General features: G+C 33.7%; 1 protein-coding gene across 1 annotated transcript; it reads left to right on the top strand.

Annotated features, from left to right (window-relative positions):
- The first annotated feature begins 9,967 nt into the window (after positions 1–9,967).
- On the top strand, positions 9,968–16,275 carry LOC145284004 (uncharacterized). The gene is made up of 3 exons (XM_080133096.1): positions 9,968–10,024; positions 10,813–11,014; positions 15,962–16,275. The coding sequence occupies exons 1-3, from the start codon at positions 9,968–9,970 to the stop codon at positions 16,273–16,275; spliced, it is 573 nt and encodes a 190-aa protein (XP_079989222.1).
- Positions 16,276–17,099: the final 824 nt, after the last annotated feature.

The following is a 17,099-nucleotide window of genomic DNA, read 5'->3' as shown; positions in this document are numbered from 1 at the left end:
TATGTCATCTATATAACAATTGTCTCCCTTGAACATATATTGATTATATATATATAAAATATATATATTTATATATATATATATATATATATATATATATATATATATATTTATTAAAAAAAAAACTTCTAATAATTATGTGATCAATATTAAAATTGTCTCCCTTGAATATATATATATATATATATATATTTATTTCAATAAAAAATAAGCTCTAATAATTATGTGATCAATATTAAAATTGTCTCCCTTGAATATATATATATATATATATATATATTTATTTCAATAAAAAATAAGCTCTAATAATTATGTGATCTATTTACAAATGGTCCCCCTGTAATATATATATATATATATATATATATATATATATATATATATATATATATATATATATATATATTTCAATTAAAAAATAACTTTTAATAATTATGTGATCTATATACAAATTGTCTCCCTTTTTTAGCACTATTTAAAGTGTAATTATTAAGTACAAATCTAAATAAAATGTCTTTATTGCTCTATGTCTAATTGAGCACTCTTATATAACTCTAGTTTTATCTTAATGTTTACTTATCCTGTAATAAAATACACGTTTTATAATATCAGCTCTGTCTAGTTTTGAGCACTATTTTAAAGTGTTATTATTAAGTAAAAATCTAAATAACATGACTTTATTGCTCTATGTCTCATTGATTGAATTGAAATAAATATATATATATATATTTACTTCAATTAATAAAAATAACTTCTAATTATTATATGATCTATATCAAATTGTCTCCCTTGAATATATATATATGTATATATATATATATATATTTATTTATTTCAATAAAAAAAAACTTCTAATAATTATGTGATCTATATACAAATTGTCTCCCTTGAATATATATATATATAGATTATATATATATATATATATGTATTTCAATTAAAAAAATAACTTCTAATAATTATGTGATTTATATATTTACCAATGATTCTTGCATGTGCTCCATAGTTTTATATAGCTGTGTAGTAAATTTAAAAATTGCTTTGTTTAATTATACAAGACGATTTTACTTTAAGAGTGCTCAATGCATTTATAGAGCTTTGTAGTAAGAGTTGGAAACATTTTGGCAATTATTTTAGACAAATCTACTTCCAGAGTGCTCAATATATTAGTAGAGCTAAATAAAACATTTGAGAAACAGATATGGCATTTCAACTGCATGAATTTATTTTGACAGAGTTCAATACATTAGTAGAGCTAAATATAGACTTTCAAAAAACGTATGGCAATTCAGCTACACGAATATACTTAAGAGTGCTCAATACATTAGTAGACGAAAGAATAAAATTCAGAAAACATGAAGAGCTCTGCAGTATGTTTTGAAAACCTAAATGTCAATATGTAAGTATAGATATACTGTAAGTGTTTATATATATATATATATATATATATATATATATATATATATATATATATATATATATATATATGACAAGTATTAAAACAAGTTTCTTATTTGAGTGCCTAATATATTTGAGAGCTCTATGGTAACTTTATAAAACATATTTCCAAATTATGTTAGATAAATTGTCTTTGAGAGTGCTCATTTCTAAGTAGAGCTCTGTAGAAAATTTTTGAGACATGTTCAGCAATTTAAGTTCATATGAGTTAATAAATAGAGCTATATAGTGACTTGTGCAAACTTATATGGCACTTATCCTAGACAAGTTAACTCTTGTAGCTGTGCAATACGTAAGTAGAGTTCTGCATTAGTTTTGGGGTATGGTTCTCACTTTATTAGGGCAATAACTTGGACACATTATACTATGGACAAATCCATTGAGGACAACCAAAGGTAACCTGTTTTTTTCCACTCTGCTGAATAAGACTCATCCGTCTTGGTTCACTCTTGGGACATTAAAACACACGAGGTGAAGAATTAAAAAAAGAATGCAAAAATGTAAATGTCTTTGCAACTCATTCATTTTCACTTTCATAACACAAAAACATCTGTAAAAACTTGATAAAAGAATGCACAAACAATAAAATACAACTTTGCTGTCTTGGAATCTGAAATCAGTAGAAACTTCCCCTACTGAAATTCCTGCACACCTCAAAAAAAAAAAAAAAAAAGAAAGAAAAAAGAATCCTTCCCAATGCAATACTTTTCAAGCAATTACAGTGTCAGACTTGGTACTGCAATGACTCTGTAAACTGAAAAAAATATACATAATAAAAAATGTTAAGCAAAATTGATTCATGTTAACACCTCTCCCAACACCACAGATTAATTACAAAAATACTTGATAAAGCAAGACACAATTACAAATGTGTATGAAAAAAATAAAAATAAAAAAAATCAACCAAGCAATGGCTCATGATTTCCTGGTGTTTGATGGAATGTGAGTAGGCATACAGCCTGGATAATTTTCCAAGGTAAGTGATGATATTCATCATTATTGTCTTTTTGGATTAGTTCAGATATATCTCATAACTATAATTGTTTTATGTATATATTTATATGTCTAGATGTTATGTGTGCTATTTGCATGTTCCCTATAGAAAAAAGCTACATAAAATCTACAAGTGTATTCTGATGTAAAATTAACCAGTAAAACAATGCTTGTGTTCCTGATACACCAACTATTTCCTATTAGCATATAAGTTGAATCATGAAATGTATCTCCCTTGCCTGTCTCTCTTTATACCTCTGTATTTATCTAGATCTGTCTATCTCCCTTTTCTTATTCTTTATCCCTATTCCCCGTCTTGCTATCCCAGGTAACAGTAGGCGTCGATGAGGCACATCCAGACGCCAACCTACACGGTGCAGAGAAAGGACAGAAAAAAAACTAAGTCCCGATATGCCTAGCAGATTAGAAGGCATTTTGCTACGCCTACATGCACCCAACATGGCAGTAGGAGTTGATCGGGCACTTCCAGACACTTACTTACACTGTTTCGAACTTAAAAATTTCAATTGAATACTACTTGACATGTGTTGGTCCAGTAGCTCCTCATCTACCTATACCTACGTCCACCCCTGTTTGGACTTAGAAATTTTCAATTGAATACACGTTGAGAAGGCTTGGTCTATAGGATTCTCACCTATCTATACCTACATCCCCTCTTGTTTGTACTTTGAATTTTTTCAATTGACTACACGTTGAGAAGGCTTGGTCTATAGGATTCTAACCTATCTATACCTACATCCCCTCTTGTTTGGACTTTGAATTTTTTCAATTGACTACACGTTGAGAAGGCTTGGTCTATAGGATTCTAACCTATCTATACCTACATCCCCTCTTGTTTGGACTTTGAATTTTTTCAATTGACTACACGTTGAGAAGGCTTGGTCTATAGGATTCTAACCTATCTATACCTACATCCCCTCTTGATTGGACTTAGAAATTTTTCAATTGAATACACGTTGAGAAGGCTTGGTCTATAGGATTCTCACCTATCTATACCTACATTCCCTCTTGTTTGGACTTAGAATTTTTTCAATTGAATACACGTTGAGAAGGCTTGGTCTATAGGATTCTAACCTATCTATACCTACATCCCCTCTTGTTTGGACTTAGAATTTTTTCAATTGAATACACGTTGAGAAGGCTTGGTCTATAGGATTCTATCCTATCTATACCTACATCCCCTCTTGTTTGGACTTAGAATTTTTTCAATTGAATACACGTTGAGAAGGCTTGGTCTATAGGATTCTAACCTATCTATACCTACATCCCCTCTTGTTTGGACTTAGAATTTTTTCAATTGAATACACGTTGAGAAGGCTTGGTCTATAGGATTCTAACCTATCTATACCTACATCCCCTCTTGTTTGGACTTAGAATTTTTTCAATTGAATACAATCCGAGAAGGCTTGGTTTATAGGATTTTCACCTATCTATACCTACATCCCCTTTTGTTTGGACTTAGAATTTTTCAATTGAATACAATCCGAGAAGGCTTGGTCTATAGGATTGTCACCTATCTATACCTACATCCCCTCTTGTTTGGACTTAGAATTTTTCAATTGAATACAATCCGAGAAGGCTTGGTCTATAGGATTGTCACCTATCTATACCTACATCCCCTCTTGTTTGGACTTAGAATTTTTCAATTGAATACAATCCGAGAAGGCTTGGTCTATAGGATTGTCACCTATCTATACCTACATCCCCTCTTGTTTGGACTTAGAATTTTTCAATTGAATACAATCCGAGAAGGCTTGGTCTATAGGATTGTCACCTATCTATACCTACATCCCCTCTTGTTTGGACTTAGAATTTTTCAATTGAATACAATCCGAGAAGGCTTGGTCTATAGGATTGTCACCTATCTATACCTACATCCCCTCTTGTTTGGACTTAGAATTTTTCAATTGAATACAATCCGAGAAGGCTTGGTCTATAGGATTGTCACCTATCTATACCTACATCCCCTCTTGTTTGGACTTAGAATTTTTCAATTGAATACAATCCGAGAAGGCTTGGTCTATAGGATTGTCACCTATCTATACCTACATCCTCTCTTGTTTTGACTTAGAATTTTTTCAATTGAATACAATCCGAGAAGGCTTGGTCTATAGGATTGTCACCTATCTATACCTACATCCCCTTTTGTTTGGACTTAGAAATTTTTCAATTGAATACACGTTGAGAAGGCTTGGTCTATAGGATTCTCACCTATCTATACCTACATTCCCTCTTGTTTGGACTTAGAATTTTTTCAATTGAATACACGTTGAGAACGCTTGGTCTATAGGATTCTAACCTATCTATACCTACATCCCCTCTTGTTTGGACTTAGAATTTTTTCAATTGAATACACGTTGAGAAGGCTTGGTCTATAGGATTCTATCCTATCTATACCTACATCCCCTCTTGTTTGGACTTAGAATTTTTTCAATTGAATACACGTTGAGAAGGCTTGGTCTATAGGATTCTAACCTATCTATACCTACATCCCCTCTTGTTTGGACTTAGAATTATTTCAATTGAATACACGTTGAGAAGGCTTGGTCTATAGGATTCTAACCTATCTATACCTACATCCCTTCTTGTTAGGACTTAGAATTTTTTCAATTGACTACACGTTGAGAAGTCTTGTCTATAGGATTCCGACCTATCTATACCTACATCCCCTCTTGTTTGGACTTAGAATTTTTTCAATTGAATACACGTTGAGAAGGCTTGGTCTATAGGATTCTAACCTATCTATACCTACATCCCCTCTTGTTTGGACTTAGAATTTTTTCAATTGAATACACGTTGAGAAGGCTTGGCCTATAGGATTCTAACCTATCTATACCTACATCCCCTCTTGTTTCGACTTAGAATTTTTTCAATTGAATACACGTTGAGAAGGCTTGGTCTATAGGATTGCCACCTATCTATACCTACATCCCGTCTTGTTTGGACTTAGAAATTTTTCAATTGAATACACGTTGAGAAAGCTTGGTCTATAGGATTCTCACCTATCTATACCTACATCCCCTCTTGTTTGGACTTAGAATTTTTTCAATTGAATACACGTTGAGAAGGCTTGGTCTATAGGATTCTTACCTATCTATACCTACATCCCCTCTTGTTTGGACTTAGAATTTTTCCGATTGAATACACGTCGAGAAGGCTTGGTCTATAGGATTCTCATCTATCAATACCTACATCCCCTCTTGTTTGGACTTAGAATTTTTTCAATTGAATACACGTTGAGAAGGCTTGGTCTATAGGATTCTCATCTATCTATACCTACATCCCCTCTTGTTTGGACTTAGAATTTTTCAATTGAATACACGTTGAGAAGGCTTGGTCTATAGGATTCTAACCTATCTATACCTACATCCCCTCTTGTTTGGACTTAGAATTTTTTCAATTGAATACACGTTGAGAAGGCTTGGTCTATAGGATTCTCACCTATCTATACCTACATCCCCTCTTGTTTGGACTTGGAATTTTTCAATTGAATACAATCTGAGAAGGCTTGGTCTATAGGATTCTCACCTATCTATACCTACATCCCCTCTTGTTTGGACTTGGAATTTTTTCAATTGAATACACGTTGAGAAGGCTTGGTCTATAGGATTCTCACCTATCTATACCTACATCCCCTCTTGTTTGGACTTAAAAATTTTTCGATTGAATACACGTCGAGAAGGCTTGGTCTATAGGATTCTCACCTATCTATACCTACACCCCCTCTTGTTTGGACTTAGAATTTTTTCAATTGAATACACGTTGAGAAGGCTTGGTCTATAGGATTCTATCCTATCTATACCTACATCCCCTCTTGTTTGGACTTAGAATTTTTCAATTGAATACACGTTGAGAAGGCTTGGTCTATAGGATTCTAACCTATCTATACCTACATCCCCTCTTGTTTGGACTTAGAATTTTTCAATTGAATACAATCTGAGAAGGCTTGGTCTATAGGATTCTCACCTATCTATACCTACATCCCCTCTTGTTTGGACTTAGAATTTTTTCGATTGAATACACGTCGAGAAGGCTTGGTCTATAGGATTCTCATCTATCAATACCTACATCCCCTCTTGTTTGGACTTAGAATCTTTTAAATTGAATACAATCCGAGAAGGCTTGGTCTATAGGATTGTCACCTATCTATACCTACATCACCTCTTGTTTGGACTTAGAATTTTTTCAATTGAATACAATCCGAGAAGGCTTGGTCTATAGGATTGTCATCTATCTATACCTACATCCCCTCTTGTTTGGACTTCGAATTTTTTCAATTGAATACAATCCGAGAAGGCTTGGTCTATAGGATTGTCACCTATCTATACCTACATCCCCTCTTGTTTGGACTTAGAATTTTTTCAATTGAATACAATCCGAGAAGGCTTGGTCTATAGGATTGTCACCTATCTATACCTACATCCCCTCTTGTTTGGACTTAGAATTTTTTCAATTGAATACAATCCGAGAAGGCTTGGTCTATAGGATTGTCACCTATCTATACCTACATCCCCTCTGGTTTGGACTTAGAATTTTTTCAATTGAATACAATCCGAGAAGGCTTGGTCTATAGGATTGTCACCTATCTATACCTACATCCCCTCTTGTTTGGACTTAGAATTTTTTCAATTGAATACAATCCGAGAAGGCTTCGTCTATAGGATTGTCACCTATCTATACCTACATCCCCTCTTGTTTGGACTTAGAATTTTTCAATTGAATACAGTCCGAGAAGGCTTGGTCTATAGGATTGTCATCTATCTATACCTACATCCCCTCTTGTTTGGACTTAGAATTTTTTCAATTGAATACAATCCGAGAAGGCTTGGTCTATAGGATTGTCACCTATCTATACCTACATCCCCTCTTGTTTGGACTTAGAATTTTTTCAATTGAATACAATCCGAGAAGGCTTGGTCTATAGGATTGTCACCTATCTATACCTACATCCCCTCTTGTTTGGACTTAGAATTTTTCAATTGAAGTTGAAAGAGTTGACCTTTTCAGACTCTACCAAACTCCTCCACCAGTTTTGGGTCTAAACACTTGAAATTTTAGATGTATGTTACCTGAACATGAGTCAAACTTTTTAATATACATATGCACAGTAAATTATGAACAGTATATAGGGCCCAAGAAAAGCTGGGCTGAACTGCTAGTTTATATATATATATATATGAACTTCTTTCCAGTTAACAAAAAAAAACATTAAGAAATTTACATGTGGGGTTTGAATTTACAGACCACGTCATGTAAAAAAAAACAAAACATAAATTTTCAAATCTTATAAAATTCATTGCAGTTAATGAAAAAAAAGTTAAGAAATTTATGTGCAGAGTTTGAACCTACAGACCATGTAATGCAAAAAACAACACATTATCAATTTACACACAGTAGAATTTTCACAACCCGTTATGCTAAGCAACGACATGGAAAAAATAGCTTTACCGATGATAGATAAATTAAAAGAATGGTTTTGATTATCAATTATTGGTAATTATCGGGGGTATTCTGAGACAAAACTAAGATAGCTCCCAGACTTATACACTAAAGTTCTGTGAATTTTAAAGAAAATCTGTTCAGCCATTTTGGAGTCTATAAGGAACTCTCTCTCTCACATACACACAAAGTTGCATTTATATAATTGTAGAGATAAATTTTATTTTGGTTTTTATTTATTGGTTTAATTTTATTTATTTAGTTATTTTGATTTAAGTCATGTGTTGGAGAGGGAGGATAAAGAGGGCTGTGGCAAAGTCTATTATTCTAGTTCTTTTTTAACTATTATATATATCTATATGTCTATATATCTATAAAAGTGAATGTGTCTGTGTGTGTGTCTGTGTACATTTCCATACGCAATAACTCTGTCAATTTTTAGTCTACAGACTCGAAATTTGATATACAGGGTACTGAGATTTGGGAAAATTATGTGACTGGTTTTTGGGCAGAAATTTGGCGATTAAGGGGTCAAAGTTCAACAATTTGACCTTTGAGAACTCTACTAAACTCCTCCGACAATTTTGGGTCTACGCACTTGAAATTTTAGATATAGGTTCCTTAGACATGGATCTAACTTAATAACTTGATTTGAGCCCAAAACAATAAATTTTAAGGAGTTATAATAGGGGTCAAATGTTAAAAAAATTGACTTCTGCGGTCTCTTCCAAATTACTCAGACAATTTCTGGTCTAAATATTTGAAATTTTACATAAAGGGTATTAAGAGATAGGGCAAGCTTTTTCATCAGTTTGGGTCGAAAATGTTTAGTCACCAATATATAAATGCATGCATGTATGTATGTCTGTTTGCATGTCTGCCTTAAACTTTCAATAGAGGTGACGGATTTTACCAAGATCAGTATCGTTTTAAAGTTCAACCTTTCATACGACAAATATCGAAAAATTGGCTAAAACATTAATATCTTCCCCTTTTTTCTACAGGAGGGGGGTCACTTTTTTCGCCTATATTTTTTAAACTTATCCTCTCCTTTAGATTGTCTAGTCTTAATTTAAAAAAATGTCGCTTCCAGTTTGGCGGTGGTCATAACAGCATAAATGTTAGGTTTTACCCCGTTCTTTTCCTCCTTTGCGGTACGGGTTCGAGTCTGCCTTCCTACTACCATTTTTTTTTTTTTTTGCTCAACATACACATCCAAACACCCGGGCAACACCGGGCTGAAATGCTAGTACATCTATAAAAGTGAATGTGTCTGTATGTGTGTCTGTATCTGTGTGTGTCTGTGTACATTTCCCTACAAAATAACTATGTCAATTTTCAGTCTACAGACTCGAAATTTGATATACAGGGTACTGAGATTTGGGAAAATCTTTGTGACGTGGTTTCAGCCAGAGATTTCACTGTTAAGGGGTCAAAGTTCAACAATTTGACCTTTGATAACTCTACCAAACTCCTCCGAAAATTTGGGTCTAAACACTTGAAATTTTAGATATAGGTTCCTTGGACATTGATCCAACTTAACTCGACTTGAACCCAAAACAATAAATTTTAAGGGGTCATAATAGGGATAAAAGTTAAAAAAAATTAAACGTTTTTTTTTTTTTTTTGCTCAGTATACACCTTTATGTCTTCAAATCAGTCATCCTGGAGAAGTCTTGAAATAAAGATGAAATGCTGATAATTATATGAATAATTTTGGTTATTCCTTTTCCATATTTCTATATTTATTTATATATAGTGTTTCACTTTTGCTGTAGTAAAATAATTTTTTGAATGATGGCTCAGATTTTGTGAAACTTTGTCTTTCAACATACTTACTCCTTTGATGGAATAGTCATTACTGACCAGCCGTGACACTTTTCACAAATCTTCGCTACTGACTCCGGTTCTGCGCCATTCTGAGCAACTCAGCCATGCTAATGTCCGCAATGTCCTTCACTTTGTCTGACATTCTTGTTTTTGGTCTTCTACATCCTCATTTGCTAGAGGTTGTTCCAAAGAGTAGATTTTTTGCTAGGCCATCTGTTCTGGCGACATGTCCCAAAAATTACTTGCAATAACACTAGCACCTGCTCCTCTCTGTGCCCCAGTGGTATCCCCAAAGGTTACAAAACTTCTGAAAACCATCAATAGCTTTGCTATCCAAATTTAATTTTGTCACATCTTAGTTCCACTTCATTGGAATTCTCTTCCTGCTCCCAGTTTCCACAAGTACCAATATACAAAAATTTAAAATGATAACATTTTTCTACTCAACTCCCTACTTAGGATGTTTTCTATAAATCTGGTCCCTAATCAAAGTAACCCCTTTCATTTTAACGGCAGATTCATCAGATTCGTCTTTTTATAAGTTTTATTTTTTTATTACATTTTTACCCCAAATAAGGCACAGTACCACTTTGATATAGGGGGATAATATCAGAGACATAAGTTACAGGGATACTATGAAAGGAGTTGAGCAGCAAGATATCTGTTCACATTATACTTGAACTTCTGCATGTCAGTACAGTTGGGGAAGCAGGAACCTGGAAGGGACTTCCAAAGCCTAGTTGTTCTGGGGAAGAAACTATGAGAGTAAAGGCTTTCTTACATCTAGAGATCTCTACTGTGTAGAGGTGGGACTTTGCTGCTTGTCGGGTTTGTCAAAGGTTTTTACGTCAAAGGTGTATAAGGGCTTGTAGTTTGTCGGAGCATTCACCATTAAAATATTTAAATAAGATACATCTTTCTGTAACAGCTAATAAAAACGGAGCCCTTGGTCATCCCAATTTTAGTTGACCACTTAGCTTTAACGTTTCAAGATTATGTAATTCAAGTATTTGTGATTGTAGGGAGAGACAACTCATGCCTTTTTTTTAAACAAACGTTTCTTCTTTGCAGATATCTCCTGACTATGAAGTTCGTCCCTTTGATACAATTCACCGTGTCCGCAGTCAAGGATACCTTGTTTACCGTCGATACAAACGCCTGAAGCCATTGTTCCAACATGTGGAAGTGAAAAACGTTCAGCAAATTGTTAAGGAAATGGGAGGAGAGGAGAGCGTTTATGATGTCTCTTGGTTTCCAGAACTGGCCTACACAGGTAACGTTAAATGGAGATTGTGGGGTGACAATTGCAGTTCACTTAAAGGGGAACAATATTACAAGAAGACGGTGTAGGAACAGAATAGTTTACAAAGTACCCTTCCCATGTTAAGAATGTATTTCTAAATAATAAAGTAACTACTTAGTTATATTTTCCAGCCTAGTACTCTGTTATAAGGAAAACCTTTTCAAAATAAGAGTGTAATATTTATATTTTTATTTTCAGAAATTTAGATAAGATAAACCATCGGTACCGACAGTTTCAAATCTGATAATAGGAACCATTTTAGTTCCTATTACCAAGCTTTCTTCAGCTGATCTATCTCATCTGCCTATACCTGCAGTTACATACAGATGAGATAGACCACCTAAAGAGAGCGTGATACTGGGATCTAAAACGGTTCCTTATTATCAGGTTTGAAACCGACGGTACCAACGGCTTATCTCATCTAAATTTCTGAAAGTAAAAGAATATAAATAATCAAGTTACTATTTAAAAAAGGCATTGCCAAGACTGTTGCAAAGAAGGTTGGCTCTCTCTGCTGTAGTAGAAAGTCACTTACGCCTGAGAGTATTCTGTATCTCTACAAGAACACCATTCGTCCATATATGGAGTATTGTCACCACATAGGGGCTGGTGCATCTGCTACTATTCTCTCCCTCTTAGACAGGGTTCAAAAGAGAGTCGCCAACCTAATAGGTCCTGCACTGTTAGCTAGGCTTCAACTGTTGTTCAATCGACGAAATGTTGCATGCCTCTGCCTGTTTTCCAAGTATTTTAATGATAGGTGCTCTGACAAACTACAAACCCTTGTATCCTGTCGATGTAAATACTGCCGAGAAACTTTACAAGCAGCAAAATCCCACCCCTACACAGTAGAGATCCCCAGATGCCTTCTACTGTAATAGTTTCTTTCCTATGACTTCTAAATGTTAGAATTCCTTTCTGAGTTCCTGTTTCCCTGACTGTACTGACATGCAGAAGTTCAAGTATAATGTAAACAGACATCTTGCTGCTCAACTCCCTACATGGTATCTCTGCAAATTATGGCCCTGATAGTAGCCCTCTATAAATTGTTTGGGGTGAAAATGCAATCTGTAATATAAAACTGTAAAAATGAAAACAAGATACACAAACTAATATAGTAATTATAATGATTAACAAAATGAGATTTTACTTTTTTAGGTGATTACTTGTGAACACATTAAAAGACTTGATGGAAACAAGAAAAACAAACAAAACAGTTTTCAAATTTATGGTTGGAAATCGGTTGTGTATTTAACTAAAAATTATAAAATAATTTCCAGGCTATTCTAACGTTTTGGGGATGTTTACTAAATTTTTTTACCACTAATCCTGAATCTGACTGGCAAAGTTGTAAAAGCAGAATCTCTTCAAAAAAATAAATATATAGAATTTATCTTTGAGACCAAAATATACAATTTTGGTTAACCTGCTCTAAAACGTTAGAATATCCTGCAAATGTGCTTACATTTATATGTGAAACTGATCCTAGCATTACAAGCATATGCTGTATTTTCGTGGACATTGGCAATATTACCTACCTAATGTGCTTCAATAAGTCGTATCTTTTTTATGTGTTGGTCAATTTTTAAAAGAATTACATTGCTGGAAAGAGAATAGAATAAGCATTCCAATGATGTTAATTTATTTTTCTTTTATGCATTCAATGTTTTTATGCGCCAAGTTAAAAATGAAAAAACGGTAAAAAGTGACGACGGCAAAAAGGGAAACTGTTTTTTCAATGTTTACATTTCATTCATTCCATTTGGATAAGCATAGAAGTTCATCTCTACTGTACTTTGATGTATATTTTTACGACCACAGGAAGCAAAGTTACGACCGAGCAAAGTTGACAAAGAATATTTCAAAATTGATAAACTGATCCTTCACTTTAAATTCTAAAATATATTTTTTGGGAAATGTTTACAAAAAAAAAAGTCATTCTTTAGGGGCTGGTGATTTAGCTAATAGTATTAAATTAACCATAATTCACTCTACATGCATCGTGAGAAGACCAAGGTGATGTTAAACCAGCACGCTGCCAAGTCGTCAATAACTGTTGATGGAAAGACCATTGAATAATAAAAGTAATATTTAGAGGGTCTCATATTGTAAAAGAAAACGTTAATTTTCACAATAAATTAAAAAATAATTTTGAATTTGAAACAAAAATTAATAAAACATGTTTGTAATTGTTTTTTTTAATTCATAAAACACATGTGATGTTAAACCAGCACGCTGTCTAGTCGCCAATAATTGTTGATGGAATAACCATTGAGGACATTGAAAGCTACATCTACTTGGGAAAGAAAATTATCAAAAATGGAGAGCTCCTCCCTGAGATAACGAGAAGGATAGCATTGGGATGGGCAGCTTTGGGAAAGTGGAGAATATCATGAGAATCCAAAAGAAAATATGACAATCAAAGGGAAGATCTTCAATGAATATGTGATGATCTACGGTAGTGAAACATGGGCCCTGACAACTCGCCAAAGTGAAATCTTGGCAGTAGCACAAAGGAAGGTAGAGAGAATAATGTTAGGCATCACTCTACAAGACAGAAAGACAAACATTTGGATCCACCAACAAACAAGAGTTATTGACATCAATACTGCCATCAAAACATCCAAACACAGATGGACAGAGCATGTAGCCAGATAACCTGACAACAGACAACGGAATTGACATCTTGTGAACATAAGAGGCCAAAGGGAAGACCAAGAATGAGATGGAGGGACGACCTGATACAACACGTGTTCCACATAGTAGCGGATAGCTCAGGACAGAGATAGATAGCTAAAGTCCAGGGAGGGGTTCCTCATTGAGTGATAAAACCCTTGTTGATTGATTGAATCAATCATAATTCATTATTATTGTGTATACTAAGAGTTTTCAAAGAGGCCATTATCAAAGATTTTTTTTTGTCAACAATTTGTGGTGTTCCCTGAAATCTAGGTGACAAGTCTCCCCAGATTTTCAGTACTGTTCACCTCTTTTAAATAATTTTGCATTATCGCAATAGCTGTTTACCATTGACTTTTCACTGGTATTGACCATTGGTCATCATTGGAATTTAAAGAAATGGGAGCAAAGGAAAGCATTTGTAATATCTCATTACTTCCAAAACTGGCCTACACAAGTAACGTCACATGGAGATTGCATAGTGACAATCAGTTATGGCAACACAGAATATTTTTCTTTGGTATGCTTAATATTTAGTAATATTTTGTTTTAATAATTATCTTTTTTAATACATTAATAATTACAGAAAAATATAATTAAAAATAAACTCAAGGGTGTGAGTGCATATAGAAACATTGATTTAATTTGAATAAAATAAAATATGCATCAAGTGCTCTTGAAAGCCAAATCACAACGTAATATTAGGAAAATAAACAATATTTTACGTGCTTGAAATTTATAACAAATATATTTCAGAGATATACTCCATCTTCTTAAAGATGGAGTATATATCTCTGAAATATAATTGTGATTTGGCTTTCAAGCGCACCTGATGCATATTTTATTTCATATAATTAAAAATATTTTGAAAACATTTTTTTCTATTGCTCCCCACCCCCCCAAAGTAGTTTTTATTATTATTATTATTTTTTCTTTGGTAAATTTTTAAGACGTGCCCAGCATATTATAAACACCCTAACCTCCCCATGTTAAGAATGGCTTTCGGAATAAGCACCCAACAACCTAGAAAGCTGTTCTTAACATGGGGAGGCTGGAGGGGGGTATTCCGAAAGCCATTCTGAACATGGGGTGGTTGGGGGTGTTTATACTACGCTGGGGCAGGTTATAAAAAAAATTCTTTTTTTTTTTTTTCTTTTTTTTCATATAGCTAAAATTTGAAAAAAAAAAATTTTATGAACGAAGAAATTGAGCCATGGTGTTATTAAAGAAAACTTATTTTAAAAGAGATTGGAGCTTTGTTGTCAGCCTCTTGTCGTGGAGTTGAGATATTGAATCCAGGGTTGATGCTGCAAAAAATACAGTAAGGAGGAAATGTGTTTTTATGTGATTATAGCAGTCTGGAGACCGCCAAGGGAGATCTCAAGGGAGATCACTCTCGTTTCTTGATGAGACGTTCCTTTGTACACCAGGAACACAAAAATAGGTTTGCTACTTTGACCTTTGTGAGGTGAACTTGTTTCAAGGGTGTCCATGACATCCACAGATACTGATAACAACTTGGTTTGTTTAGCTGGCAATAAATAAAGATAGTAGCAATCCTATTTTCACGCTTCTATTATACCAAGGAACGTCTCCTCAAGAAACGAGTTATCTCCCTTGAGCAAGATGGGGCCCACAATCACATTAAAACACATTTTCTTTCGTTTTTGTATTTTTGGAGCATCAACTTTGGATTTAATATTTCAGTTCCACCACAAGATGTTGACAACAAAGTTCCGATATCTTTACAAATAAGTTTTCTTTAATGATACCTCCAAACTGATAAATTTCTTAAAAAGATTAAATAGGTTAAAATAGTTGTTCTTTTTCTTATTCTTTTTATACATTTTCATACCATTTAAAAAAAAAATTTTTTGTAATGTTTTTATGTGATGGCAATGCTGATTGTGATACAGCTGATCATCGTGTTTGTGTTGTCAACTGTCCAAAATGTCCACCGACGTAATGGATGAGGGCAGTTTCGCTGTCAGTCCTTTTTTTTTTTTTTTTTTTTTGGAGTCGCAGATAATCTTGCATCCGACACTTATCAGATAAACATTCGCAGAATAAAAGAATGGACTAAGAAAAGAGAAAGAAATTTTTTTTCCAATTCCAATACCCGAAAATTCTGATTTTTCTGACTCCGAATTCCAATTAATCATCCCAACACTTGTGTCAACCTAAAAAAGGATATTTAGAATTGTATTTTTAATATTTACCGCGTCTTTCTCTTTCCAGGTGATACAACATTTGAGGTGTTCTTGAATGACTGTCCTGTTGATCTACTGAAAGTCCGAGTGCTCATCTTGGAAGCAACATATCTGGAGAGTGTCACACCAGGATTAGTGCATAAGGCTCGAGAGCGTGGCCACACCCATGTTGCTGAAATAATTGAACATGCTCACCTATTTTCGGATATAGAAAAACTTGTGCTCATTCACATGTCTGATAAATATTCATCGCTTTTTGCTCGAGAGGCTATTGCTTACCAAATGTCGCCGGCTCTTCGGAAAAAAGTGGTTCTCGCCACTTTGGCCAAGGATAGGTTATGATTAGGACTATGACAAGAGAATATTCTTTCCATTGTTTTGACTCCCAAGTATATATCCGACACAATTAATCGAGAACCACATCACTCTATCTAAAAACATATAAAATATTAACTGATATATACTCAAGAGTCAAAATAATGAAAATAATATTCTCTTGTCATAGCCCTAGTTATTACTATTTAAACATGCCCTCAAATAAAATGACAAACACACACAGGTTTATTATATATATATTTAGTATAAGTGTAAATATATATTTTCACTCACTATTGGTATATACGTGTATCTTACACTCTCGACAATTTGGCCAGGGATAGGTTATGACCGTTCTTGTTCTCCAAGATTTCTGCAGAAATTTTTTTCTTATCACACTTTGAATGTAGTTTGTCATGCTACCAGAATTTTAATTGCATTAAAGATTTGGTCAGAAGAGATAGAGAAGAGTTCAAAATGGTCAATAAGGATCAAATAACAGAATAAAAGCGAACATATTTGAACTGAAATATATTAAACCTATGCAAAATTTATATCATGTATGCCATGTAATTTTTAGAAGACGTCATATTGAAAAATCTTTGTCATTAATTTTTGCTGTGGTTGCATAAGGATCCAGAAGAAAAACATAACTCGATAATTTGCGTAAACAAAATATATTGAACAGAAAAGCAAATATAGAGTGTCGGTATACAGGGTGCAACCATAAAAGTGTTACCTTAAAGAAAACAACACTACAGCTTTATTTAAAAAATTTTATTGAAAAAAATAAATTCAGATAACTTGATTACATAGTAGAGCTGATATCTATTCAATGTAGCCGCCTTCAG

The sequence above is a fragment of the Euprymna scolopes genome, chromosome 8, assembly GCF_053919585.1.
Source record: "Euprymna scolopes isolate OS-2025 chromosome 8, ASM5391958v1, whole genome shotgun sequence".
Classification (NCBI taxonomy): Eukaryota; Metazoa; Mollusca; class Cephalopoda; order Sepiida; family Sepiolidae; genus Euprymna; species Euprymna scolopes.
Note: the sequence above shows the minus strand (reverse complement) of the source record. Positions and strands in the feature narration are given on the sequence as shown.